Source organism: Dendrobates tinctorius, unplaced genomic scaffold (genome assembly GCF_039654945.1).
Source record: "Dendrobates tinctorius isolate UK_male_01 unplaced genomic scaffold, ASM3965494v1 ptg000056l, whole genome shotgun sequence".
In the NCBI taxonomy this organism is placed as follows: Eukaryota; Metazoa; Chordata; class Amphibia; order Anura; family Dendrobatidae; genus Dendrobates; species Dendrobates tinctorius.
Genome location: NW_027361724.1, coordinates 5,522,176 through 5,547,941, shown reverse-complemented (window position 1 = coordinate 5,547,941; position 25,766 = coordinate 5,522,176). Strand labels below are relative to the sequence as shown.

The following is a 25,766-nucleotide window of genomic DNA, read 5'->3' as shown; positions in this document are numbered from 1 at the left end:
ATTTTGTGGGACTTCCATGAGCATGAATGACTGCATCCAAGGGGTTCAACCAGCGTCGGACTGGCCCACCGGAGAACCGGAGGATTCTCCGGTGGGCCCTGGCATCTGGTGGGCCCTGGCACCTGCTGGCATACAGGGCCAGCAGTTGCCTAGGGCCTCCGCTGCTCCAGGGGCCCCCAGCCAGTGGTGTGTCGCTAATAGCGGCACACCATGCAGCTGCTAATGGGGGCCCTGGGCCAGCAGCCCCGGTCCCCGCTGCTAAAAGGAAATGAATATTCATTGCTTCCCACGCCCACATGGATGTGGAAAGCAGTGAATATCATTTCATGGTCTCCACTCCCCCAGGGGCCCAGCCTCCCAGCCTGGGCAGCCGCTATGCAGCAGTAAAGTGAGGGCCGGCGCCGCCCTCAATTGTAATGGGAGAGAGAGTGTCAGATGATGTTCTCTCTCCCATCAGTCCCCTCTGTTGACTCACAGCCGGTGCGCGATGACGTCACTACATCGCGCACCCGCTGTGTGTCTGGCAGAGGGGGCAGCTCCCAACACTGAAGCCGGCTGCCGGAATCAGCGTGGGAGCGCGGAGGAGAGGTGAGTATTGTGTTTTGTTTTTTTTATATCTCTATCTATCTCTCTATATCTATCTATCTATCTATCTATCTATCTATCTATCTATCTATCTCTATATCTATCTGTCTCTATATCTATCTATCTGTCTATATGTATCTATCTATCTATCTCTATATCTGTCTATCTCTATAGCTGTCTATGGCTGGAGTCACACTAACCAGCTCAAAATACGCTCCGTAGTTTACATGCGTAATACGGATGACAGACCCCTAAATAGTGCTCCGTAGGTCATCCGTAAGCAAGGTGCGGTCGCGTATTTTGCGCATGTCTGCATCCGTATGTAATCCGTATGGTATCCGTATGCCAGTGGTCCCCAACCTTTTTTGCACCAGGGACCGGTTTCAAGCAAGACCATTCTTCCATGGCCCGGCAGGGCGGGGATGGAGGTGTGGCAGGGGCGGGGCTTTGGTCATAAGGGGGCGGGGCTATGGACACGGTTGTAGTGTAGCAGTGCATACTTATAATTAAATAACATTTATAATGTGACTCAACTCACCATAGGTTTTGAATAAGTGCTCCATCACCCGAGTGCTCCCTTCTCCCCATCATTGCCTTCACCCCATCACCCCCTTCTCCCCATCATTGCCTTCACCCCATCATTCCCTTCTCCCCATCATTGCCTTCACCCCATCACTGCTGTCTCCCCATCATTGCCTTCACCCCATCACTGCCATCTCTCCATCATTGCCTTCACCCCATCACTCCCCTCTCCCCATCATTGCCTTCACCCCATCACTCCCTTCTCCCCATCATTGCCTTCACCCCATCACTCCCCTCTCCCCATCATTGCCTTCACCCCATCACCCCCTTCTCCCCATCATTGCCTTCACCCCATCACTCCCCTCTCCCCATCATTGCCTTCACCCCATCACTCCCTTCTCCCCATCATTGCCTTCACCCCATCACTCCCCTCTCCCCATCATTGCCTTCACCCCATCACTCCCTTCTCCCCATCATTGCCTTCACCCCATCACTGCCATCTCTCCATCATTGCCTTCACCCCATCACTGCCGTCTCTCCATCACTCCCCATCTCCTCCAGGGCCAGGCTACACAAACACAGACCAACACACACACACACAGACATACATACACACACACATTATACATACACACACACACCACCTCTCTCCTCTCACCTGCCCGCCGCCCACGCTTCCTCGCTCTGACACAGCAGCGGCCGCGCTCCTCTCTGTGTCAGTCAGAGACAGGAAGCGCGGGCGGCGGGCAGGAAGCTGGACGCAGTGGACGGGTCCTTGCATCTCCGCTCCTGCTATTCCCTCTTGCAGGCAGCGGAGCTGCTTGATCGCTCCCTGGCCGCCCCAGCCCCAGCCCCCGCTACGCCACTGACCGCCCCTGGCTCCCCTTGTGTCCGCGGACCGGCAAGGGCACTGCAGCGGCCCGGTGCTGGGCCGCGGACCGGCGGTTGGGGACCCCTGCCGTATGCAATCCGTATGGCGAGATTTTCTCGCAGCCTTGCAAAATGGACATTTAACGGTTTTGAGGCCTGCTAACAATTTAAATCATTAGCCTGCACCCTATTTCTACACTCAGGAACAGGTGGCTGCCTCCATTCTGTCCATTTGTCACCTTGCATTCACGAGGTGTGTTGGTGTTCTTTGTGCAACATGGCAGAGGGTCTGAGATTCAATACAACCGAGCAGGTTCTCTTTACCTGGCTTTTGTCACGGCGCTTTGGGCAACCATATCCTGTGATAGTGGATCCGAGGAGGAGGAGACGCATGTGGGTACATCCACTTTTGAGGCAACGACTCACAAGAGGTCATTTTCACCGCCTCTATTCTTCTCTGCGGGAGCATCCTGAGAAATGTTACCAGTACTGTCGCATGAGCATTTCCACATTTGATCGCCTCTTGGAGACAGTGCGCCCTGGGATCACCTTTCAGGACACAAGGATGCGCAAAGCGATATCTGCAGAGGAGCGACTTCTACTCACAATACGGTATGTACTACACAACCACATTCTCTATGTTCATAATGTGTGTGCTAAAGTATGTTTTTTTGCCTTCTTGGACAAAGTTTTATGCCCTCATCTTACTCCAAATATGTTTCACCTGACACAGCAGAATGTTACATCTAATATGTCCTGCATATCACTTAGTCATTGTGCCACCAAATATGTGTGTGTTGTTCTCTCTCAATTCCTCCCAAGTTTGGTCGGCATGTAACTGATGTTTTTGGACTTTATGCATTCTAAAATTATCCATTTCTGTTGTTCTACAGCTTCCTGTCCACTGGCCTGTCTTATGCCGCCCTCCACCATGAGTTTCTCATTGGAAGATCAACCATTTCAGGCATAGTGAGGTCTACATGTACAGAAATCTGGACAAGACTCCATCTAGTGGTCATGCCCGAGCCCAGGATGGAAGACTGGTTGAGGATATCAAGGGACTTTGAGGAGGACTGCAAGTTTCCAAATTGTATTGGGGCCCTGGATGGCAAACATATCCGGGTGCGTAAGCCGCCGAACTCAGGCTCCCAATTCTTCAATTATAAACATTACTTTTCTGTTGTATTGTTGCCTCTGGCCGACCCTCAATACAAGTTTATAATTGGAGACATTGGGGCCTATGGAAGGACGGGAGACTCTAGAGTCTTCAATACTTCCATAATGGCTCGGCGGCTACGCACCAACCAGTTGGCTCTACCACCACCACGCCAGCTACCAGGCTCCCCCGAACAATCAGTCCCTTATGTCCTTGTGGCAGATGAGGCCTTTCAGTTATCACGCAATGTCATGAGGACATATCCTCGGCGCAACCTTGACCACAGGCACTGAATTTGTAACTTGCGCCTATCGCGTGCTAGGCGACTGGTGGAGTGTTCCTTTGGGATTCTTTGTGCCAAATGGCGAGTACTCCAGTCTGCCATTCAGTTGAGTGAACAAAATGTAAATGAAGTTGTGAAAGCCTGTGTTGTTCTGCCTAACTTCACCAGGATACATGATTGTTCCTCCTCTGATGTTGTTGTGCGTAGGCCGGACAATGTGCGCAGGGTGAGACCACCTATGAACCCTCAACGTAGACCGCTCTCTGGCCTCAAAGTGCGTGATATTTTCACTAATTACTTTATCTCACCTGAGGGGGCAACTTCTTGGCAAGAGCATGCTGTGTCTATGTTATAATTTGCCTCTTTAAGTGTGTCTAAATATATGTTACTCAACCCCTTATGATTCTATGAGTGTTTCATTGCATTGGTTGGTGTCTGTTAGTATGTTGACAGGGTTTTTGAAAAATCACACAGAGACGTTAACTAGAGTAGACAAATTTTTAGTTTTGCCTTTTTTTTTTTGTTTGCTTAAAGGCAAACATAATATTGCCATAAGAAAAATTTTGCAATGGGCAAAATGACCCTTTGTGCCTTCTTTAACTTTTTTGAAAAGTAACATTACATAACAAAACACCAACAAAGATTAGGCAATAACAACATTGCTGCATGACAATAGTTAACTAGAAAGGAAAAAAATAGGTGAGCTCCATCACCAAAATAAAGGCTACAAGATAACACTCACATTTCCTCATAATGTTTTCCAATCATAGAAAGCTTCCACCATGACAGGCAAGGCTACCTCACAGCTTTCACACAGATATTACCTGTCTGTAGAACAGAGAATATTTAAGCATGCTATACTGGAAAGGATGAAAATACAAAACTCACTTGTTAAGACATAGAGAGAGCGTGATATTCTGAATGCTGGTCGCCTTGAATTGTTTTACTAGAGATTGCTACCAAAAAAGGTGACTACTTAACTAAGGCCAGCACGCCTTTCCTAGGCCTTAGCAAGTGAGTAGTGTATTTTCATCCTTTCATTTTACATTATAGCGCGTTGAAATATTCTCTTTTGTACACACATGTAATATCTGTCTGAAAGGCGTGAGGAAGCCTTGCCTGTCATGATGGATTGTTTCATATGTTTGGAAAACATTGTTTAAAAATTAGAATGTTAAATTATGTACAAAATGTTGGTGATGGAGAACACCTGTTTTTTCCTTTCTATTTGGAGCACCAGTTAAAACGCACTGGACATCTCCCGCCATCAGAATCATAAATCCTCATAGGTTGGGGAAGGGGAACGTGGAAGAACAGCCTGTGGGTGCTGCTGGACACTGTGGCCAACATCGCCCTGTGTGGGGCCATACTGTTGCCCATGATGCTGGAATTGTCCAGCCTCCTGGGACTGTTGGGGATACTGGCCAGAGTAATGATGATGGTGAGGGGCTTCTTGTTGGCTGTGGTAGGCACGTGGCTCATACCCACCAAGATAGCCAGATCGTCCCCAACCAGGTTGGGACCAGCCTCCAACACTGGGTGGGTACAAGTGGCCATATTGGTGGGGTTGGCTTGAGGCTGACATTTGGGGCTGCGGAATAGAAGGTTGGGTAGTGGGAGGAAGGGGTTGAGGTGTAGGCCCACGTATTAGAGGATGTTCGGACCCTGCTTGAGCAAGCATCTGTGTGGATGGTCTCATGCGCATTAGATTTTGGGGGGAGAGCTGCCACCTCTACAGAAATTCAAAAACCTCATATGGGGTATTGGGGGGGGGTGCTTGCATCAAGCAGGATCTGAATACGTCCCCTAATACGGAGCCTGACCTCACGGGTAAGGGCACGGAGATAAAGGGTGAGGCTACGTGCATAGGCCTCCTCACCATCATCTGTAGTTACTCTAGATAAATAATTGAGCACCCCAGTGTCCACATTGGTCCTGCTCTCTTGAACAGTGACCTGGCGCCTTCTTATTCGCCGTGATGTAAAAGGAGCCTGTGGGGAGGACCTGATCAGGGCAGTTGGGCTGCTGCTCAAGTTGCCCGGCTCTTCCAGGATGGGTGATGTGGCAGCAGCAGACCGTCCTGGTGGTGTGTTGTGTAGGGCAGCCATTGTGTGTTCTGGTGATGCCTCCTCTTCAGCCATCCTTCTTGTAGGGGGAGAAGATGGGCCAGCCACCTCATCCCCTACAGGATCAATAATGGGCTCTGCCTCTGAGGCCGTTCCTCGATCCGTAAGGTTGGATTGAGTTCTGTTATGAAATAGAACAGAGGCAAAAATACATCAATATTTTTGTCCCTGTAAAGTATTTGTGTAATGTATTTGTGTAATGTGGTGTGAGGTATGTACTTACGGTCTCAGATCCAGAATTGGGGAGAGGAAGTTCAGCCGGTCATAGTATATGTACTTCCTTTTTACATATCCAGCATCCCCACTCCTGGACCGCTGCTGGCGTTCCCGGCGGTACTGGTCCCGGATGCTTCGCCACCGTTTCATCACATCTTCCACTGCAATGTGACAGGAAAGATTGTAAAATTCACATATTTGAGAGGTCACATTTTCTAACAGTAGTCTAGGCATGGGGCCTTCTGGGGTGTGCGTTCTACCCATGGTGGCACATGTAATTGGGCCGATACACAGGGTCTCTTTAGCTACACTTAAACTAATTTGTTTGGCTAGGAGGATGAGGAGCTTGTGGCCTAACCCCAAATTATGGCTGTGTGAAGCCACGTATCGCATCCAAATGTAACGGCCTCATGAGGCTAAAATTACATGCCCAGGAAGGGGGGGTGCTGATTGTAGAGTCATTTTATAGCGCGCGCTAACGTTAATTATATTTTTATGGTTGCACTTACGAATTTTATGCTGCTCATCACGTGGTCGGTCACCAAAGTCATGGTACATCTGGCGACAGATGCGCCTCCATGACGCCTCCTTTCTTGTCCGGTTAGCATAATTTGCATCGCGTGGGTCCCATATTTCTGGACGCTCCTGCACCAGCACAATGAGCATCTCCACATTTATGTACGTGGACGCCATGCTGCTGCTGTACTCCGTGGAGGCGTACTTCCTGGATGTCTGGAGCGCTTTTTGAGCTCATTTGCATGTCTACGCTTCCTGATGATGGATTGGCCCATTTCCTGTCACCAGCCAAAAGACCAGCGTATTTCTCGCAGGTCACACGTGTGTTCCGTGTGTAATCCGTATTTTTTGCGCACCCATAGACTTGCATTGGCGTACTACGGGCGTAGTACGCTGACAATCGCAGCATGCTGCGATTGGCACGGAGCGTAGAATACAGATGAGAAATATACGCCTGGTGCGAGTGACCCCATAGAGAATCATTGGTCCGTGTGTAATGCGTGCTTTTAGCGCCTCTAACTCTCCCGTATTCCTCGCCAGTGTGACCCCGGCCTTACGGTGCGACCCTGCAGAGCACTGCTTTGAATGGAGTAGAAGTGCACATGCTTGGCCTCTGCTCCATTCATTGACTATGGGACATCATTTAGAGGATTTTTAGCAGTCCCTTAGACAATGAATGGAGCTGGGATCCATCATTTCTATAAGGACTTGCTTACATGAGCATATAACACGGCCGAGTGCACTCTGATGTGTTATCGGATAGCACTCGGACCGGGGTTGTACTGTAGGGCAATACAGACTGAATTCAGATCACGCTCACCCATACAAGTCTATGGGCGTGTGAAACATCGGACTGCACTCGGATTTCATCCAAGTGCAGTCCGACATCTGCAGACCCCGGCAATGGAGGAGATGGAGAAATTAGTTCTCTGATTCTCTAATGCAGGAGGATCAGATCACAGTAAGATGACGCTCGGCTCAATTTCTCATCACAGTTTGAGCCGAGTGTCATTATCATAATCGGCCCGATTCACTTGCGTGACAGAACATACAATCATGTGAGCGAACCCTAACATTCAAGGAGAGGTTTGGCAGATGTCATGTGTGCATCACGCTGCGATGATGACGCTGTGCAGGGCCTACTAATCAGGAAAGGCGCTCTTTATACCTGCAGGTAGGAAGAGTTTCGCTTGTCTCTGGTCTGGCAGCCATGGACTACCAAGGTGGCTACTGGCCCTGTGTCCTGCAAATATTTTTGGTCATCTCTGACATTAATCCCAGGATCACATGGCTACTTGTGGTTGTGCCACATATAGTCACAAGGTCCAAAAACTGCAAGTAATAATAGAAAATACAGAAATAAAGTAGTTTTTTATTTATTTATTTCTGATGACTGTTGGGATACGGATCACAAAGATCAGATTGACTATTACTTACAATGTCACCATGAGACAATGCGATCTTATAATGCGCTAAGTCACAGTGCAGCTATCAGATCTACATAAAGATAAGAAGTGGTGTATGTTTTGTCTGTGTAGGGCTAGTTTCACACTAGCGTTACAGGGCGCAGCGCACGGCCGTCGCTAAGCTCCGCCCCGGCCACACCCCCTCCGGTCAGCTCCTCCTCTGATCGCATAACGCTGCATGCGATCAGCGTACCCTATATATTTAGTGTTGGGTACGCTGGTCGTGCGCTGGTACACTTTTGCCTACGCATCCGCCCTTTTGGCGCTGCGCTGACGTGCGCCAAACGCACTGTGTTGCATTTTTGTGCGCTCGGCGCAGCGCTAAAAGGGCGGATGCACCGTCAAAAGTGTGGAAGCGCACGACCAGCGTACCCAACGCTAAATATAGGGTATGGTGATCGCATGCAGTGTTATGCGATCAGAGGAGGAGCTGACCGGAGGGGGCGTGGCTGGGGGCAGATTTGTCCGCTCTTCGCCAGTCGTTACACTGGCTGCCCATTCATTATAGGATCCAACTCAACGTACTTGTTCTCACCCACAAAGCTCTCCACAGTGCGACACCCCCTACATCTCCTCCCTCATTTCTGTCTATCAGCCTAACTGACCACTGCACTCTGCAAACGACTTTCGACTAACATCTGCACTAATCCGTACCTCCACTCCCGACTCCAAAACTTCTCCCGCGCTGCACCAATCCTCTGGAATGCTCTACCTCAAGAAATTAGGACCAGCCACAACTTGCACAGTTTTAGGCGCTCCCTCAAAACACATTTGTTCAGAGCGGCCTATCACGTACCCTAATCAAAGTCATTTTATGTGTAAGTGTGCGTATGTAGCCCATTCACTATCTCGATCTATCCCCCAGTCTCTCAACATGGCTGGACCATCACTGTAAATACATCATTGTAAATACACACCTGTACTTTGTTTCTCCCCCACCTCATTGTAGATTGTAAGCTCTCACGAGCAGGACTGTCTTATTTTGCTTTAATCACTGTATTATTGTTAAAGTTGTTACGGGCAGCATGGTGGCTCAGTGGATAGCATTTCAGCGCTGGAGTCCTGGGTTCAAATCCCACCAAGGGCAACATCTGCAAGGAGTTTCTATGTTCTCCCCGTGTTTGCGTGGGTTTCCTCCGGATACTCCGGTTTCCTCCCACACTCCAAAGACATACTGATAGGGAAATTAGATTGTGATGACAGTGATGACAATGTGTGCAAACTGTAAAGGGCTGCGGAATATGTTAGCGCTATGTAAAAATAAAGATTATTATTACTCTTTCACAATGCTCTTTTATCATGCGGATAACGGGCAGAATCCGCCTGAAAAAATAAACTCTGTACACTAATGACCTTAAAGGGGTTTTCCAATTTCAGAAAACCTCTTTCCTTAAGTGTTTGTTAAAAAAAAAAACCCTGCGATTTAGTCACCCTCCTCCGGTCCAGCGCTGAGTCTCTGCGCTGCAGCCAATCAGTGAGCTCAACCTGAGTTGACAGCAGAAGCCACAGAGCAAATCTAGCATGCCGAAACCGCAGCAAAAACGCACAAAAATAACAAAGGAAAACATGCTTTTTTTCCGCAGCTTCTTTCCTGCCAAGAGATCAGGTTTTGCTACAGAAAAAAAAGCTGAAAAAAAAGCTAGTGTGAACTTACCCCTAGGCTTTGATCACACGTTGCGTTTTTTTAATGCAGATTTTAAGCTGTTGGTTTTACAGTACCAGCAAAGCCTATGAGGTTTCAGAAATCTCATGCACACAGCTTGGTTTTTTTTTCTGACTGATTTGGAGAACGGCTACCTTTTTGCAAGCTGCAACATGCCACTTCTTTTAGGCCTCTTTCACACATCAGGTTTTCGCCGTCAGGCGCGATCCGGCGCTTTTGACAGAAACCGGATCCGGCGAAATGCAATGCCGGATCCGGTTTCCCCCCCATTGACTTGCATTTGCGCCGGATCGCGCCGGATGGCCATGCGTTTCATCCGGTTTTCGCCGGATCCGGCGTCTGGAAAAAACGTCTACTGTAACGTTTTTTGTCTCCGGCGAAAAAGCCGGACACGCCGGATCCGGCGCGTCCGTCTTTTTCACACAATGAAAGCCTATGAGCGCCGCAATGCGCCGGATCCGGCGAAAGCCGGATACGGTGGCCGGATCCGGTTTTTTTGGTCTGAGCATGCTCAGTAGCTCTGCCCACAAGACATATATAAAAGCAAGACAGTGGGACCCACAGCCACACCCAACATGCCACCCAAGCCAAGAACCAGGAGACGGCAGCAGACATCTGCAGCACCATCAGCACCACCACCACCCCAAATGGAGCAGCAAATGGAACATGCTGAGGAGGGGAGTCCAGAAGCAGATGAGAGACGGTAATTATCAAATCCCCCATTCCTCCAAACTAGGGCCATGGAATATCAAGATATTCATTGGCCCTTTGTTTTTCTTTATTCAACAGCCGCCAAAGAGATGCAGCAGCAGCAGCAGCAGAAATGGCATCACTGGCAGCAGCAACAGCAGCAGCAGCAATACCCACAGCCATGGAGTCTGGCCATCAACAGGACAGCACATCTTCTTCTGGGAGCCCTCCCTCGCATCGTCAGCGTTTGACGGTAAGTTTTTATTTCCAAAATCCATCATCTCTGTAATATATGTCTATTCATTGACTTTTATTTCAAAACAGGAATCACAAGATGAAGAGGAGCTCCCAGAAGAAGAAGGAAGGGGTGGACAGACACCTGGAGTGGGCTCACAATTGGTAAGTTTTTTGCATCAAACGCAGAAACACAACATCACACTACACACAACACATAGAAAACAATGTTCTGCAGACCACACACAGCAAACAAATGCCTACATCCAAAGACATAACATTTTTTGTTTTCTTCTCTAGTCTTCCCAATCTGGTGCTCGGCCAAGAGGTCCTCGCAGTGCCTCCCAGGGTCGTCGGCGACAGCAACGCGACGGTCACCAGCGTGTAAGTATAAATATTTTTGCTTTGTTTTTTTGCACTTTTTATTTCATTTCTTTTGTGGAGGCTAATTATGTTATTTTTGTCTTTTTCTTTAACAGCCTTCACAGCGTGCTCCCGACTCTGACGGTGAGGATGGAGGGATTGATGTGGACCGCCTCATCGATCTCGTCAGAGAAAGGGAGCCGCTCTGGAATATGGCTGACCGCCGCCACGCTGACCTGATCGTTACCCGACGACTCTGGGAGGAAATCTGTTCGCTCCTTGTGGGCCGCTGGGAGGACCTCGATGTTCGGGCCCAGATTACAGAGCGTAAGTATATACAGTACCGGTTGCTTGATGTAAACCAGTGTTTCCCGAACTCCAGTCCTCGTGGTCCCCACGGATCATGTGTTCAGGATTTCTATTTACTATGGAAATCCTGAAAACATGACCCCTGGGGACCATGAGGACTGGAGTTTGTGAAACACTGATGTTGTATACTAACCACTCCTTTCTCGTTTCAGGGAACAGAATTGTGAATCGGTGGCGGTCTGTGAGGGATCGTTTCAAGAAGGAGTTCAATAAAGAGATGCGGGCCCCGAGTGGATCTGGAGGACGCAGGAGCAAGTACAAGTACGCACGAGCCCTGTCGTTCCTCCGGGAAACAATGCTCACCAGAAGGTAAATATTACACACCACATGTGAAAAAAATGTTAGATGTAACTTTTTTTTTTCAGCCAGGGCCATACCATGTCAGTATTTTAATTGTTTTTTTTTCTCTTTATTACACAGCACGGTGAGCAGCACTCGGGAGCCTGCACGATTGGACCCTTCTGAGGCGATCCCTGAGGAGACCGGCACCGAGGGACACTTCGACCGCCCCGGTACATCTGCACCTTCCCAGCCTTCCCACACATTCGACCCATCTGTCCCATCCACCAGCGCAGGAGCATCGTGGCCGCCTACTTTACATGAAGCTGCTGGTGAGGAGATCGCTTTCCCTTTACCCCACCCTTCTGCCCCTGCCACCTCTAGTACACCTGCGGGTACTGGGCGGCAGCGGCAGAGGGGTCAGGAAAAGAGTTATGCGCAAGAGTTCTTGCATCTGAATGCATCTTTCCAGAACTGTCTAAAAGTCTTGTCAGAGCAAATCTCCGCAGGCTTTCAGCAGATCAATTCCAGCATTCTGGAGGTGAAGACACTTCTGCAAACCATGCATTCAGAAGCAAGATCTTCGCCAAACCACACCTTTTTCAGGTCTGTTGTGGAGCGCATGGAAACGCTATCTCCTACCCAGCAGATGCATGTAATGCATTCGTGCCACGGTGCTCTACAGCAGGTTACCTCCCAACCTCCACCTCCCACCACTGTAGTTCCTCCACCTGCACCCCCTCCAGCCACTTTCCATCCTCCCCCTCCTATTACATACCAGCAACCTCACCAGTACCAGCAACCTCCCCAGTACCAGACATCTCCCCACTTCCAGCAACCTGCCCCGTACCAAACTCCTTCCCCGTACCAAACTCCTTCCCCGTACCAAACTCCTTCCCCATACAACTTTCCATCAACATCATCTGCTCCTACAGTCCCTGCCCAACCCTCCACTCCACTGCCCACCACCTCTTCTGCCTCCCACATGTCCACCCATTCTGTAGCTTTTTCCACACCTTCACCTCTAACTGTTCCTTCCCCACCACGATCCCAGTCCTCTCTCCACACACCCAGTGTCGAAGTGTCCCGCAGCCCCTCCAGCAGTATTTCCACCCCACAGTACACAGATTTGTAATGTGTGTTTTTTGTAATAAAAATGCCCATTGGGTTTAAAACCTTTATTAAAAAAGTTTTTTGCACTTTAAAAACATTTTACAAAAAAAAAAAAAAATTTAAATAAAAGTTAAATTATCGTTTCACAATGGTTGTCTGTCATTTCTTTCTGCGGCGAACTATGTTTTAAAAAAAGGTTAAATACAGGGTATTTCAAAGGTAAAAAGGTATTCAAAACCAGGTATAACTGTGGGTAAATTTTAGCTTTTTGCCACAGTTGTGTTCCTGGTTGTGTTTGAAGCAAAGTATTTCACCTAAAAAGTTGTGTTTATTGTTGGTGATTTCCTACCAATGTACACAACTTTTGTTAAAAGGTGAAATACTTTGCATAAAACACAACCAGGTACACACCTGTGGCCTAAAGGTAAAAATAGTAAGACCATGACAAGATAGCCAACTTTGGTTGGCAAAGGTATATACTGTTGGTCCAGAAGGTACACAAGTTTAGGGCACAAATCTTTCACACTCTGTCATCCCAGTGTACTCTGCCTTGAGGTGACAAAGTATAGTGGAAAATTGTCCCTGAAACCGTCACAGAACTTCTAGTTTTCCAATGACAACATCCATCTTCGCCAGTAACTTGCTCTTCTCTCCAACCTGCACTTTCTTCTCTACAACCTGTCAAAGAAGGGCTGTAGGAACACGCTATATCTAGTTTTCCAGTAGCCAATCCCGTTCGGAAGGCCACAAGGGTCAATTTTAAAAACCGGATCCGGCGTAATCCGTCGAAAAACGGATAGAAAAACGGATGAACCGGATGAGACGGATCCGGTTTTGTCTGTCAAGAACAAGACGGATCCGGCAGAAAACCGGATCCGGCACTTCAGGTTTTACAAAACATTTGCCGGATCCGGCATTCCGGCACGACGCCGGATCGTGCCTGACGCCGAAAACCTGATGTGTGAAAGTAGCCTTAGCGTTTTTTTCTGCACATTTGCAGCATTTTTTCACCCATAGGAAACAATGTGTAAGTGCAAATATTCAGCAAAAAAAAAAGTGGGTATCAGGTTTTGCTGCATTTTTGGTGCAAAAATCTTAAGGAAGTTCTAAGCATGATTTTTAGGGGCACTAAACTTTAGTAGCCTGCACATGAGACATCAAAAATGCAGCAAACCCTCAATTTTGTAAGCAGGTTCTTTACTGCAAACAGAGCAGGATTTGCCTGCAGAAAAAAAAAACTGCAAAAATGCAAATATTACATGTCTTATTATATATGCCGGGCGTGCTGAGCCTAGTAGTTCTACACCTGTAACTCTCCCAAAACACTGCACACTTCTGCACTGGTGACACCCAACTGCCTGCATAAGACATCGTACTCTGCTGCCTGCACAAAGTATTGCAGAGAGCACCGCTATACGCAGGTCATGCCCCTGATACGCGGTGCACTCCATCCTCTGGAAAGAAGATCCGGCCCGGCCGGAAACAGAGTGGAACGCACTGAGCTCCACTTACCGGAAGTGCGCCCTGCCGGAGAGACGGGTTGGAACGCATGTGCGCTCCAACAACCATAAGCACACCCGGCGCCAGATACTACTGGATACAAGCCAAGCACCGACGGCGCCTGAAATAACAGTCACTTTTACCTAAAATAACCACCGTGACCCCCCCGGGAACCGGAAGTAGTGACTACGGTAGCCTCATTATAAGTGGAGACTCCCGGGGCACAGCTGTACGTCTCCCACCATTGCGCACTCCTATCTGGAGCCTATGATGAGGGACAAAGGGGGAAACACGTAGGGACGAGGGACACAATACTGGGAACTATTATACCACATAAGGAATCTGTGCTGCTACCCAGAGTGTTTCTCCATGAATTCCCTGTGACCAGTGACGAGGCCGCATACTCTTACCGGAGCGCCCGAGCTTCTATTACATGGTGTCTTATGTGCATTCTGCCCCCTGATCACTGCAGGGTCCATCATGGCACAGAGCTATGGCCGAGTCACAGGGAGGGTCTGCCATTACACCGATCCTAACCACTGTGAGGGTCCGCCATTACACCGATCCTAACCACTGTGAGGGTCTGCCATTACACAGATCCTAAGCACTGCAAGGGTCTGACATTACACCGATCCTAAGCACTGTGAGGGTCCGCCATTACACCGATCCTAAGCACTGTGAGGGTCCGCCATTACACCGATCATAATCATTGCGAGGGTAAGCCATTACCCCGATTCTAGGCACGGTGAGGGTCTGCCATTACACAGATCCTAAGCACTGCGAGGGTCCGCCATTACACCGATCCTAAGCACTGTGAGGGTCCGCCATTACACCGATCATAATCATTGCGAGGGTAAGCCATTACCCCGATTCTAAGCACGGTGAGGGTCCACCATTACACTGATCCTAAGCATGGTGAGGGTCCGCCATTACACCGATCCAAAGCACTGCGAGGGTCCGCCATTACACCGAACCTAAGCACAGTGAGGGTCCACCATTACACCGATCCAAAGCAATGCGAGGGTCCGCCATTACCCCGATTCTAAGCACGGTGAGGGTCCACCATTACACTGATCCTAAGCACGGTGAGGGTACGCCATTACACCGAACCTAAGCACTGCAAGGGTCCGCCATTACACCAATCCTAAGCACTGCGAGGGACCGCCATTACACGGATCCTAAGCACGGTGAGGGTCCGCCATTACACTGATCCTAAGAACGGTGGGTGTCTGCTATTACACCGATCCTAAGCACTGCGAGGGTCCGCCATTACCCCGATCCTAAGCACGGTGAGGGTCCACCATTACACCGATCCTAAGCACGGTGAGGGTCTGCCATTACACCGATCCAAAGCACTGCAAGGGTCCGTCACTATGTGGCGCCCCTGAGGCTCAGTCGCCACAGAGGTACTGCACCTCCTCCTGAGGTGTGGTGTCCCACCATCCAGGTAAGTTGGAGGCTCCTGACCACGCTCCAACACCTGCTTCCCACACAACACAGTAGTTCAGCAAAGCCACATTGCGGCCCCCTGCTTGGAGTGTAGCGGAGCACCTTTGGTGGCTCCCTGCTTGGAACACGAAACGTGCTGGGAGGCGGGTGGAGTTAGAATACATAAAAGAGCAGGAAGGGTTAGGATTTGAGGTCAGTCAGTGAGAGGGAGTCACTCAGAGAGGAGTGAGGAAAGAAGATCCCTGAGAGAGAGGGATGGAGGAAGGAGGTGCTGCAGCAGATCTCAGTGACCTGGGTCTGCTGGCATGGGAAAGGAAAGAAGGAGAAAGACATTGAAACGAAACCTGATCTTCCATAAGAAGGAAACACTAGTATGGAACGTAGGAGTAAAAGGGAACAGAGGACGTGGGTTAGAGGAAGAACCCTGCCTAGAAGTTCTAAGCACAAGGCCAGGGCCCGGTCCCCGAGGTTGTATGGATAGTAATGGTCCTACAGCAGAGTAGGAGTAGGAGTAGGAGTGGAGTAGTGAGCTGTAAATGCACTACTCCCATCTAAGACTTGGGGGCACAACAGCAACCTTGATAGTGAGCCGGGACTCAGGAGTAAGGAGTTCCCGAAGCAGGCTACAGCTGTCTGCCGTACAAATACCACAAAAACGGCTATCAATACTTGAGCTCATCCACTAAAGCTATAAGCAAAACAAAGAAAAAATGGAATCAAGAGCAATGAATAAAATATAAGATTTTTTATTTATACTCAGTAGAAACATACAATATGTAGATAAAAATATCAAAAAAAAACTAAATAAGGGAATCAGCGACATCCAATTACCACATATCAAAAAGGGTCAAGGCACTAATGTTAATCCATACGTACAGGCGGATAACAATAACAGAATCGGCTCTCTAGATTATCTTTTTAAATGTATTGGTAAATAACATCTCCTATAAAGTGCATAGTGCATATGCTTTCTCTTAATTATCTTTTAAATATAATGATAAACAGCGTCTCCCATTAAAGTGCATAGCGCAGATAGGGTTATAGGGTTATAATAACCACCAGTGAGCGAGACTGTTGACTGGTATAAGCATAAATAAAGGAGAGAAATAGCCAATTTCATGAACGAATGCCTCATATTCAATTTGGGAAGTACCAACCTCTATAATATGTGGACAGCGGGACCCCTACGTGCGTTTCCCTTCTTGCTTCATCGGGGGGGGGCACATTAGTGCCTTGACCCTTTTTCATATGTGCTAATTGGATGTCACTGATTCCCTTATTTATATATTTTTTTGATATTTTTATGTACATATTGTATGTTTCTACTGAGTATAAATAAAAAATCTTATATTTTATTCATTGCTCTTGATTCCATTTTTTCTTTGGTTTACTGTGTGCCGTACAAGTAGAGTTCCTGGGAACATCTGTCAGGAGGCACTCCAGTGTAACTCAGTACTGGCACTATAAGAGGAGACGTTCAGAAAGGCACATGTTGGCGGAGCGTTGGAAGGGAGCATTCCATCTGGAGTGGAGGTTGATTGAGTCCCTGACCCGGAGGACACAGCACGTAGGCGGGCACCTGTGTGTACTACAGACTGTGAGTAAAGCTTTGGAACTACAAGCCTGGTGTCCTCCATTGATTCTTGCGCCAACACACCTGGTACCGCTACATATGGGTACCAGCTTCTACACCGCTTGTGCCTCTCCTCTACCCCGACATCTACACTGCCCTGGGATTACAGCTCCACCTGTGGGGAGCTTCACCATCTTGGCTGCAACACCCCACCAGCACCAGAGGATCTGCACGCAGCGTCGGCTCAACATTTCACTTGACGAACACCACAGGTGGCGTCATAAACTATTCCATTAATTACATTCTACCATTCAAACTTCCCCTATTAATTGGGCGCCCAGGGCCACGGACCGGGTCACCGCTGCTGTGACACCGGCCCGGTACCGAGTACCCCCCACAGCCCTGGGAGGGCAACCCAATTACACCGATCCTAAGCACTGCAAGGGGCCGCCATTATGTGGCTCCCCTGAGGCTTCAGTCGCCACAGAGGTACTGCACCTTCTCCTAAGGTGTAGTGCCCCACCATCCAGGTAAGGTGGGAACTCCTTCCACATTCCAACACCTGCACCCCACACACAGGATAGTTCAGCAGGGACCCATCCAAGCTTTATGCTGGAAAGGTCATAGGGTGCCTTTTGTGGTCCCTGGCTTCGTAACACGAGAGGTGCTGGAGAGGCGAGTGGAGTTAGATATAAAAGAGAGGGAAGGTGTAGGATTTCAAGTCAGTCTGACAGAAGCTCAGTCTGGGGTGAGTCCCAGAGAAGGAGGTCAGTCAGACGAGGGTCTGAGAGAGAGCAGGCTGATAGCAGGTCAGCCTGAGAGGAGCTCAAGGCGGAGGAAGGCAGTCAGTCAGGAGAGGCTGAGGACTGGTCTTAGTGGAACGAGCTCCCTAAGGAAGTAAGAGAAGGAGAAAGAGACGTAGACCGGAGACTACAGATTCCATAAGAGAGATAGAACAGATCGGAATGAAGGAGAATAGAAGGACGGTGGGATGCAGGTTGAGAAAGAGAGGGAACCCTTCCAGTCCAGAGAGCGCAAAGGCCGGGGCCCGGTCCCCGAGGTTGATTGGATCTTTATGTCCGGCAACAGACACCGGAGAAGTAGTGAGCGGCTAGCGCCTTGCTCCCATCATAGACTTGGGACACAACAGCAACTGAATAGAGAGCCGGGACGCAGTGAGGAGTCCCCGAAGCAGGTTACAGCTGTCTGTCATACAAGTAAAGACTAGGAACACCTAGAGAGAGGCATTCCAGGGTAACTAAGTACTGGAGTGCTTCGCACCTAAAGGCGCATTGGAGGAGTCGTTCAGTAAGGTACATGTTGGCGGAGTGTGGAAGGGAGAACCCTATCCTGTCTGGAGGTTGGCTGGAGCCCTGACCTGGAGAACACAGTACGGAGGCAGGCAGTTGAGTGAACTGCAAACAGTGAGTAAAGCTTTGGAACCGCATACTCTGGTGTCCTCCAGTTATTCCCGCACCACTACACCTGGGTACCAGCCTCCATACCATTCTGCGCCTCTCCTCATCCATTGCACCTACACTGCCCTGGGACTACAGCTCCACCTGTGGGGAGCTATACCATCTTTGCTGCACTACATCAGTCCCAGCGGATCTGCATGCAGCGTTGGCGTAACATCTTACTGGCCAAACACCACGGGTGGCGTCACAAACTATTCTAATAAACTTTAACACCATTAACATCACCGCCATTGATATTGGGTGCCCAGGGCCACGGACCGGGTCACCGCTGCTGTGACACATTCCCGCCTGACACCGGCCCGGTACCGAGTACCCCGCTGCCCTGGGTGTGCGAGGGCGACCCAATTACACCAATCATAAGCACTGTGAGGGTCCGCCATTACACCGATCCTAACCACGGTGAGGGTCCGCCATTACACTGATCCTAAGAACGGTGAGGGTCCGCCATTACACCGATCCTAAGCACTGCGAGGGTCCGCCATTCCCCCGATCCTAAGTACGTTGAGGGTCCGCCATTACCCCGATCCTAAGCACGGTGAGGGTCCGCCATTACCCCGATCCTAAGCACGGTGAGGGTCCACTATTACACCGATCCTAAGCACTGTGAGGGTCTGCCATTACCCCGATCCTAAGCACTGTGAGGGTCCACCATTACACCGATCCTAAGCACCCGCACCTTATCATATGTGACATACGGCAGTGACTTAATACTGTGAGGGTCCACCATTACACCGATCCTAAGCACTCGCACCTTATCATATGTGACATACGACGGTGACTAAATACTGTGAGGGTCCACCTTTACACCGATCCTAAGCACTCGCACCTTATTACATGTGACATACGGCAGTGACTAAAAACTGTGAGGAGGTAGAATAAAATGTAAGGCTTATTTTTTCACCATGGTTTGAGGCGCTGTCTTCTTTTTTATTGACATGGAACTTTCCCAGGTTGGAGTCCCTGGTTTTTGACGTGCGCTTCTGAAATTTTGTCTATAAGATTTTGACATTTGTGAGGTGCGGTTCAACCTTTTTACTCTATATATTAAATACTGTGAGGGTCCGCCATTACACCGATCCTAAGCACTCGCACCTTATCATAGGTGACATACGGCAGAGTTTTTGTCATCATCCAAGATGTTCTGGGCAACCCAACGGACTAATTCCTAAATAAAATCTGACCGAGTGTATGTGGCCTTGTATTCAATCCATCAAGGCTGGCATAGCTCCTGTAGTTGCAGTTTCTGGTTGCGGTTAACCATCCACTCTGGTCCTCTTCAAAAGGCAGAGGTGATTGGGTTGGACATGGTGCCGTCTGAAACCTATTGTGTAGGCCTCACCTATGGTCTGCAGGGTTTTTATATATGCCTCCCTGGTTGTGGAGCCCTTGGACGGTGTCTATGAACATCAGTCCCTTGCAGCTCCCCTGGATCCACCTGGCTCAGTAATATCCCACTGCTGCCATCAAATGTGAAGACATGTGGGTTAGTGGGTGCTCTTGTCCACTGGTCCGAGATCGCATGGGCTCATCCCATTGAACGCCCACTCTCCTTTTCCGGTGGTCAGAGTACTACTCAGACAACACAGGGTGAAGGTAAACAGTGTTGCAATACCTTACTGATTCAACAACAGACAATAACATATAGAACAGTCCCAGCAAATACCCAAGGTGGTGCAAATTATAGAGTCTCACTTTTCCGCTGGCTCGCCGGGATTAGAGCAGCTGTGACTTCGGGATTAGAGCAGCTGTGACTTTAAGTCCATCTAGTTCAACCTATATCCTAACCTAACCTGCCCTAACATGTTGATCAAGAGGAAGTAAAAAAAACCCATGTGGCAAACAGTAAGCTCCCCATTGGGGAAAAAAAATCCCTTCCCGACTCCATATTCAGCAATCAGACTAGTTCCCTGGATCATCGCCCTATCAAGGAATCTAGTACATATATCCTGTAACATTATACTTTTCAAGAAAGGCTTCCAGGCCCCTCATATTTTAGTAATTTGTGCTCTAATACGATGTTCCAGTGGCCGTGGCTGCATGTCTCATGGCTGTTAGGCAGTCATAACACATGGAGGGAGGGATTGTCTATCAAACAACTATCAGAGTACGCTCGCTCATCACTAATAGCAAATAATAACCTGCAGCAAAATGCAACTCAAGAGTCAACATTCTGACTCGTACGAACAATAGTCTATGTCTCTTGACCGACTGAAGAAAGACAAGTCTGGCATAACTAAGATTAAATGCTGTGTCGTCACAGCATAAGTACAGTATATACATACAATATATATAAATATGGATACATATTGTCTGCGTATATTTGCTTTTTATAACAGAAGTGTTAATATATTATTTTTATCAATTGACAAAATGCAGAGTAAAGTTTAATGAATATTTTCTTTATTAATAATAGGATAAAATGATAATGGAGGGAGAAAACCAGGAACTGAATCAATAGACGAAATCATAGTCTGATAGACAGCCGGGGTCAGATACCAGGTGATCAGTATGGATACCGCGGAGCCTGGTTAGAGGCCATAGATGTCCAGTATGGATACCGCGGAGCCTGGTGACAGAGGCTATGCATGTCCAGGTAGAGATGTGACAAAAGGACACAGCTAGATGATGAAGGTCCTTCTATACTTCTCCAGCAGTGATGGTGTAACTGCTGGACCTCAGGGCGCTGGATGTGGAGGTTTCCCGTCTTTTAGATGTCTGTAGGGGAGCGGCAACAACATGTAAGCACGCTGGCAGCCCTGGATAATCCACGCCGGCAGGATGATAAGATCCGGCGGAAGATGGAACCTATGAGAATAGAAGTAAATGCAATGTAAGTGATGGGACTCCATACAACATGATACTTCTGTGGGGTCACAGTGGCCAGACAGCTGAGGAATCTCATCACACAGAGGTCAGGGATCATCACCAACCATCATACATGTGATAATCCCATCACTGACAGATGACACATGAATTCTTCTCACTGACCGACATCACACAACATGGACATGATTCTCAATCTCACCTCTTCTTCTTTTCCCCTTTTTTACATTTTCTTGGCTTTCTTGCTCTGCATTCGGATTTATTGCAGAATTTGTTATCTCAATATTTGATGCTTGGGTACACTCTGGATGGGACTTTGAATTCTCATTGTTCATCGTGATGGTAGCGATGGTGCAAAGCTAAATAAGGGAAAAAATAAGATATGAAAAACTTTTTTTTACTTTGAGATGTCTTTTTTTTACATATTCTGGATTTATTGGTCATATATTCACTTTAGAAAGCCTTCCAGAGGATGACGTAAAATTTTGGAAGTCAAGGTCCTTGTCCTCACTTGTGTCCTCTTCATTCTCTGAGACCATAGGCATGTCTCTAGTAGCGTGATCTACAAGACATAGGTAATGAAATGTTACGAGAGGTTTTGGATATAGCACAGTCACAATTCATCCCCGAACCGGATGTCACATATTAAGGAAGATGAGACAAACAACAACTTAGTCTAGATGATGTCTCCTTCTACTTACTGATAAAGAGTCTGGTGTCCACATCTGACAAAAGATGAGGAATATACATTGGCTTCTGATTTAGAAGATTGTCAAAATCTAATTTTTTCACGAATGGATGATCCTTAATCTCAAATGCTCCACCTGGAAAAAAAAAAAAATTTGATGAGGACATTGTCAGAAACTGCTGAATATCTGAACAGTTTATCCTAATCTGAACTAATGACGTAACTGAGCCAACATGAAGGAAATAGAAAGAAAGTCACAGTATGGAGAACTAGAAATAGGCGAGCAGAAAGAGAAGTGCTGACCCTCATGGACATGAACGATTTGTCCTCAGTGTAATAAGTAAATATTAATACTATTATATCTGTTACCTGTCCCAAGTCTTTGCTCAGGATTTTTTTGGAGCAGCTCAGTGATGAGGTTCTTAGCCTTACGGGGTGGATGGCGTTTGTGATTCCAAGGTATTTTTGCTGTTATATAGAAAGTTACAGAAAATAAAACGTTTGTATTGGACTGTAAGGTGCAGCAAAGGAAATAACTAAACCAATGTAACCAGTCAAAGCAAAAATCGGATCATTCTACTTACCCATGACAATCAATCTTTTAAGCTCAGTTATGAAATCCACATCAAATGGTAAAGATCCCATCAGAAATTCATGGAGGATGATCCCCATTGACCACCAGTCAACAGGTCTTCCGTAGTCTTTCTTCATGATGACCTCTGGGGCCATGTAATGCAGGGTACCACAATTCTAGAAACCAACAGAATATCCAGATGAGAGGTGATGAAACTCATTATTAAGACAAGTTCTCACCATTAAATACACAGTGACAGAATATCAAATAGAAGTGGAGAAGTTCTCCAGAAATGAAGAACGTAGAGAAGAGACAATAGTGATGAGATTTGTAAAGAACAAGCTAAGTTCCAGTAAGTGATGCTAACCTCACGGTCCTTGAACTCTCTGGAGATGTCCTTCGCTGATTGCTTATAGGTGTTGGTTTTTGGTATCATGATACCAATTTTTGAAAGCCCAAAATCAGTGACTTTAATGTGCCCAGCAGTTGTAATCAGGAGGCTGTGAAAGAGAAGAAGGTTTTAGGCTCACAGATCGTGTGATCATAAATAATAACTCCCCTCTTTATTACACTATAGGGGGCACTTCTGCGGTTTCAGGTTTCGGTGCACCACACCATAGCTGTGCAGGTATTCCACTGCAAGAACTGTTTCTGCAAAGTACAAGCGGGCCAAGGGGATAGATAAATGACCCCTGGTTCTTAGAAGGGACGCACAGTCTCCACCTATAGAAGAAAGGAAATATGAGCGGTGAGGGGTTTATAGAGCAGATCACCAAGATGTATCATGAGAAGTGAGCTGAGACATCGGAGCAGGAGAGAATATATACAGATATAATGCATATATAGTGCACAGAATATTGGTCTGAGGTCACGGTGAAATGTCGTCCATATACAGTGATGCCACAACTGGTCTACAGCTGGAGATACAGACGAGCTCAGTGCGGACATACAGGGACATCACACATCAATGACTTTCCTTAATATCTACAATAAATGCTGGGTGGGGATGCAACCATCCACATGGACAAGTCCTAACAATATGAGTCATATGCGATTCCGCCGCGGAAAAAAGCGCAGCATTAGCACAGCATGTGCGGAATGCCATAGGAATGCATGGGGGGCGTTCTGTACACGATTTTTAAGCGTTTTCGCGCCGAAAATCGCGGCAAAAACGCTTAAAAATCGCTACGTGTGCACACAGCCTAAAGGGAATCTGTCACCAATATTTAGTGATATCATGTAAAGATATCACTAAATTGTGCGTCCCATAAGGATTCTATTCGGGCTTTTGACTCCCCCCGACCCCGCACCATTGAGGCATAAATACATTTTTTAGCTTGTTGGTGATGCATGCAAATCGACGCGGTCCGGTCCGATGGGCGTGGCTTAGTGGTCTTCTCCCTCCCCACCTCCTCGGTTTGCTTCACGTAATCTTCGCCTGTGGATACCACAGATGCCGTTGGTTTCCACGCTTGCGCAATGTAAAGGCCCCCGGCGCCTGCGCAGTATGCTTTGCCCAACTGTGGGCGAAGCATAAAATCGCTACTGCGCAAGCGCCAGTGTTTTCTAGTGCGGTCTATGCCCCGGAAGTGTGTCCTGCATATGAAGATTTCCGGGGCATAGACCGCGCTGGAAAATACTGGCGTTTGCGCAGTAGCGATTTTATGCTTCGCCCACAGTTGGGCAAAGCATACTGCGCAGGCGCCGGGGCCTTTACATTGCGCAAGCGCGAAAACCAACGGTGTCTGTGGAATTCACAGACGAACATTACGTGAAGCAAGCTGAGGAGGTGGGGGGGGGGGGAACCACTAAGCCACGCCCATCGGACCGGACAGCGGCGATTTGCATGCAACACCAACAAGCTAAAAAAGGTATTTATGCCTCAAAGGTGCGGGGTCGGGGGCAGTCAAAAGCCTGAATAGAATCCTTATGGGATGCACAAATTAGTGATATCTTTACATGATATCACTTAATATGGGTGACAGATTCCCTTTAATGGGAACCTGTCAACGAACAAAACGCTATTAACCAGCAGATATGGGGTTAATCAGCAGGTTATTATAGCGTTCCTAACCTGCCCTTAGCTCAAAACTGCAGGGAGAAAATAAACTTTAGTCCCTTCTGCAGCTTTCCGGTTTCAGTCATGGGATGGCGCCGGTTAAGTCACCGCTCTGAGTTTATAGAGCCGCGTCTGTAACCACGCCCCTAGCACCGACTGACAGCAGCTCATCATTAGATCTGGACGTCAGTCAGTGCCGGCAAGGGGTAGTGGGGATACAGCTGCTGCTCTCTATATACTGAGCGGTGACTGAACCAGTGACGATGCCACCCCTGTGGCTGAAACCGGAAAGTTGCTGGGAGGAATAAAGTTCATTTTCCCCCCTGCGGCGTTCTGCTAAGTGCAGGATTCAAGCAGATTAGGCCTCTTTCACACTTCCGTTTTTTACAATCAGTCACAATCCGCCAGGTTTTTAAAAAAAACGGATCCTCAATTTTTTTTTGAGGATCCGTTTTTTTCCCATTGACTTGCATTAATGGCGGATTGTGACGGATTGCTGTCCGTTGCATCCGTTTTTTGTGAGGATCCGCCAAAAGTTGCTGTCCGTCACCATCCTCAAAAATTTCAAAACGGAGCTTGTAACGTTTTTTTCTCTGGCGGATCCTGCAAACACTGATTTAACACGAATTTCTTTCTGGGTGCCGGACAAAAAAAAAAATTCTCTCTCTCTCTCTCTCGCCAGCGATTCCTTTAAATTTCTTCTTTTTCAGGATCCGTCTGAAAACGGATCCTGTGCCATCCGTTCACATCAGTTTACAACGGATCCGCTTGTCCGCCTTTTTGGCGGATTATAACTGATGCAAAAAACTGAAGTGTGAAAGAGGCCTAAGTAACGCTATTAACCTGTCTATTAACCCCATATCTGCAGGGTACTAGCGTTTTCTGGTGACAGGTTCCCTTTAAAATACGTGAGTTCTCCCCCCCATTCATTTAAATGGAGAGAAACACTGCAAAAACCTTATGGTTCAAATCTGCAAGGAAAAAATACGCAGTGTGTGGCGATGTCAGAAATCTCAATCTCTTTGCCCGTGCTGTAAAATACTGCATTTTGTTGAGTGGGAAAAAACGAGGCAAAGACGCAGCATGAACAAGCTGTTGAGTGAATGTCTATTACCGATCGATACATAGCTGACCCTATCCAATGTTTTTTGTTTTTTTCTTTACATCTACA

The 25,766-nt window shown here is 47.8% G+C and overlaps 2 protein-coding genes across 3 annotated transcripts in view; both read right to left on the bottom strand.

The window, feature by feature from the left end:
- Window positions 1-20,829: 20,829 nt before the first annotated feature.
- On the bottom strand, window positions 20,830-23,030 carry LOC141091754 (microtubule-associated serine/threonine-protein kinase 1-like). The gene is made up of 7 exons (XM_073577447.1): window positions 22,904-23,030; window positions 22,547-22,712; window positions 22,332-22,430; window positions 21,976-22,098; window positions 21,727-21,836; window positions 21,477-21,633; window positions 20,830-21,256 (listed from the first exon to the last, which is right to left on the bottom strand). Exons 1-7 carry the CDS (start codon window positions 22,970-22,972, stop codon window positions 21,159-21,161), a joined length of 822 nt encoding a protein of 273 aa, XP_073433548.1. The 5' UTR covers window positions 22,973-23,030; the 3' UTR covers window positions 20,830-21,158.
- Window positions 22,904-25,766, bottom strand: part of LOC141091752 (RNA-binding protein 45-like) — a 29,778-nt gene continuing 26,915 nt past the window's right edge. Inside the window, exon 10 of one of the 2 annotated variants that reach the window (XM_073577446.1) lies at window positions 22,904-23,036. The gene's annotated coding sequence lies outside the window, so the exon portion shown is untranslated. Of the gene's footprint in view, window positions 23,037-23,124; window positions 23,260-25,766 lie in introns of those variants that run through there. The other variant, XM_073577445.1, reaches the window with a different exon arrangement.

Bases quoted from the DNA above. Each gene is read 5' to 3' on its own strand.
- LOC141091754 (XM_073577447.1), bottom strand. From the start codon at position 22,972: ATGATACCAAAAACCAACACCTATAAGCAATCAGCGAAGGACATCTCC. The intron at 22,099-22,331 runs GTAACAGATATA...TTTTTTTTCCAG, and splicing joins TGAGCAAAGACTTGGGACAG to GTGGAGCATTTGAGATTAAG. The intron at 21,257-21,476 runs GTGAGATTGAGA...CTATTCTCATAG, and splicing joins AAAGGGGAAAAGAAGAAGAG to GTTCCATCTTCCGCCGGATC.